Source organism: Microtus ochrogaster, chromosome X (assembly GCF_000317375.1).
Source record: "Microtus ochrogaster isolate Prairie Vole_2 chromosome X, MicOch1.0, whole genome shotgun sequence".
In the NCBI taxonomy this organism is placed as follows: Eukaryota; Metazoa; Chordata; class Mammalia; order Rodentia; family Cricetidae; genus Microtus; species Microtus ochrogaster.
In genome coordinates, this window is record NC_022026.1 from 46,792,132 (window position 1) to 46,793,790 (window position 1,659).

Sequence of the window (1,659 nt, forward strand, 5' to 3'; positions counted from 1 at the left end):
CTCTGCCTCCCAAGTGTTGGGATTAAAGGCGTGCGCCACCATCGCCCGGCTCAGCCAGAGCTTTTTATTACAAGAAACCCTGACTCAAAAAAAAAAAAAAAAGGAGGGAAGGAGAGAGAGAGAGAATAATATCTTGGGGCTGGAGAAATGGCTCATTGCTTTTGCAGAGGATCCAGGTTTGGTTCCCAGCACCCAAATGATGGCTTACAACCATCTGTAACTCCAGTTCCAGGAAATCAGACACTTTGTAGGCTCTAGGCATACACAAGGTGTACATACATGCAGGCAACAACACACACACACACAAATAAAATAAATCTCAGAAAAAGAAAATAGTATTTGTCATCCAGTTTAAGAAATCCCAGAGGCAGAGGCAGGTGGATCTTTGTTAGTTCAAGGGCAGCCTGGTCTACAGAGCAAGTTCCAGGACAGGCTCCAAAGCTACACAGAGAAACCCTGTTTCCAAAAAAAAAAATCAAAAAAAGTAAAAAGGCCTAATTAGCAGTGTTAATGAGTGTAGACATTTGGCATGGGGATGAATGAAGAATAGGGGAGGGAGAGTCCATTAATTTGGAATGTAAAAGTAGCTCCTTTCCTTGATGAAAATCAAACTTAGGACACAAATGGTAACTAATTGCACTTACCTATATTTCCTAAATAGTTTGATTTGGTTTTGGTTTTTTGATACAGGGTTTCACTCTATGGCCCAGGGTGGTCTTGAACTTGAGAATCCTCTTGCATGCCACAATTAGCAGTTTGAACCAACATGACCAGCTCAAAATATCTTTCAGAATTGAGCTGGCAAATACTATATTCCTATTTGTAGGTATAAATTATTTTTTTTCTGAGATAAGAACATGGGAAGTGTTGGTAGAATTCACAGGTTAGATTTGATCATATTATTCAGGATTTCTTTCTTATCTTGTTAATTATTAGGAAAAGAAGTTTTATTGCTGATGCAAGCACTAAACACCCTTTCAACCCCAGAGGAGAAGCTGGCAGCTCTTTGTAAGAAGTATGCTGATCTTGTGAGTATTCAGTCAACTGCGAGGGCCATACAAATATAACAGAATATATGTGTATGCTTGATAGGCTTTTTATTTATTTAATTATTTTGGTTTTTTTGAGACAGGGTTTCTCTGTGGTTTTGGAGCCTGTCCTGGAACTAGCTCTTGTAGACCAGGTTGGTCTCAAACTCACAGAGATCCGCCTGCCTCTGCCTCCTGAGTGCTGGGATTAAAGGCGTGCGCCACCACCGTTGGTAGGCTTTTTAAAATATAATTTTGATGTATCTTAAAATGTAAAATATTTTATGCAACAATTGGAAGAGAATCTGATTTCTTGAGGCCTATTTTTGTTGGTTTCATGATTTTATTTTGTTTTATTTATTTATTTTTTGGTTTTTAGAGACGAGTTATTGCTATGTAGTATTGGCAGGCCTAGAACTTGCTATGTAGACTGGATTGGTATTAAATAACTCATAGTTGTCAGCCTGCCTCTGCCTTTTCTGCATTGGTATTAAAGGTGTGTGCCAGCACACCAAGAGACTTTTTCTAGCACATAGAGAAGACCAAAAGCCGCGGTATAGACAGACCTTTTCCTTTCCTTTGTCTTTTTTTTAAAATATTTATTTATTTATTTATTTATTTATTTATTTAT

At 38.0% G+C, this 1,659-nt stretch overlaps 1 protein-coding gene across 5 annotated transcripts in view; it reads left to right on the forward strand.

Moving 5' to 3' along the window:
* The window catches only part of Txlng (taxilin gamma), a 54,465-nt gene that overhangs the window by 28,772 nt on the left and 24,034 nt on the right, over positions 1-1,659 (forward strand). For all 5 annotated transcript variants that reach the window (XM_005358774.3, XM_026784713.1, XM_026784714.1 and 2 more), the window contains exon 3: positions 937-1,028. In XM_005358774.3, the coding sequence (XP_005358831.1) occupies positions 937-1,028 (92 nt within the window). The remainder of the gene's footprint in view (positions 1-936; positions 1,029-1,659) is intronic.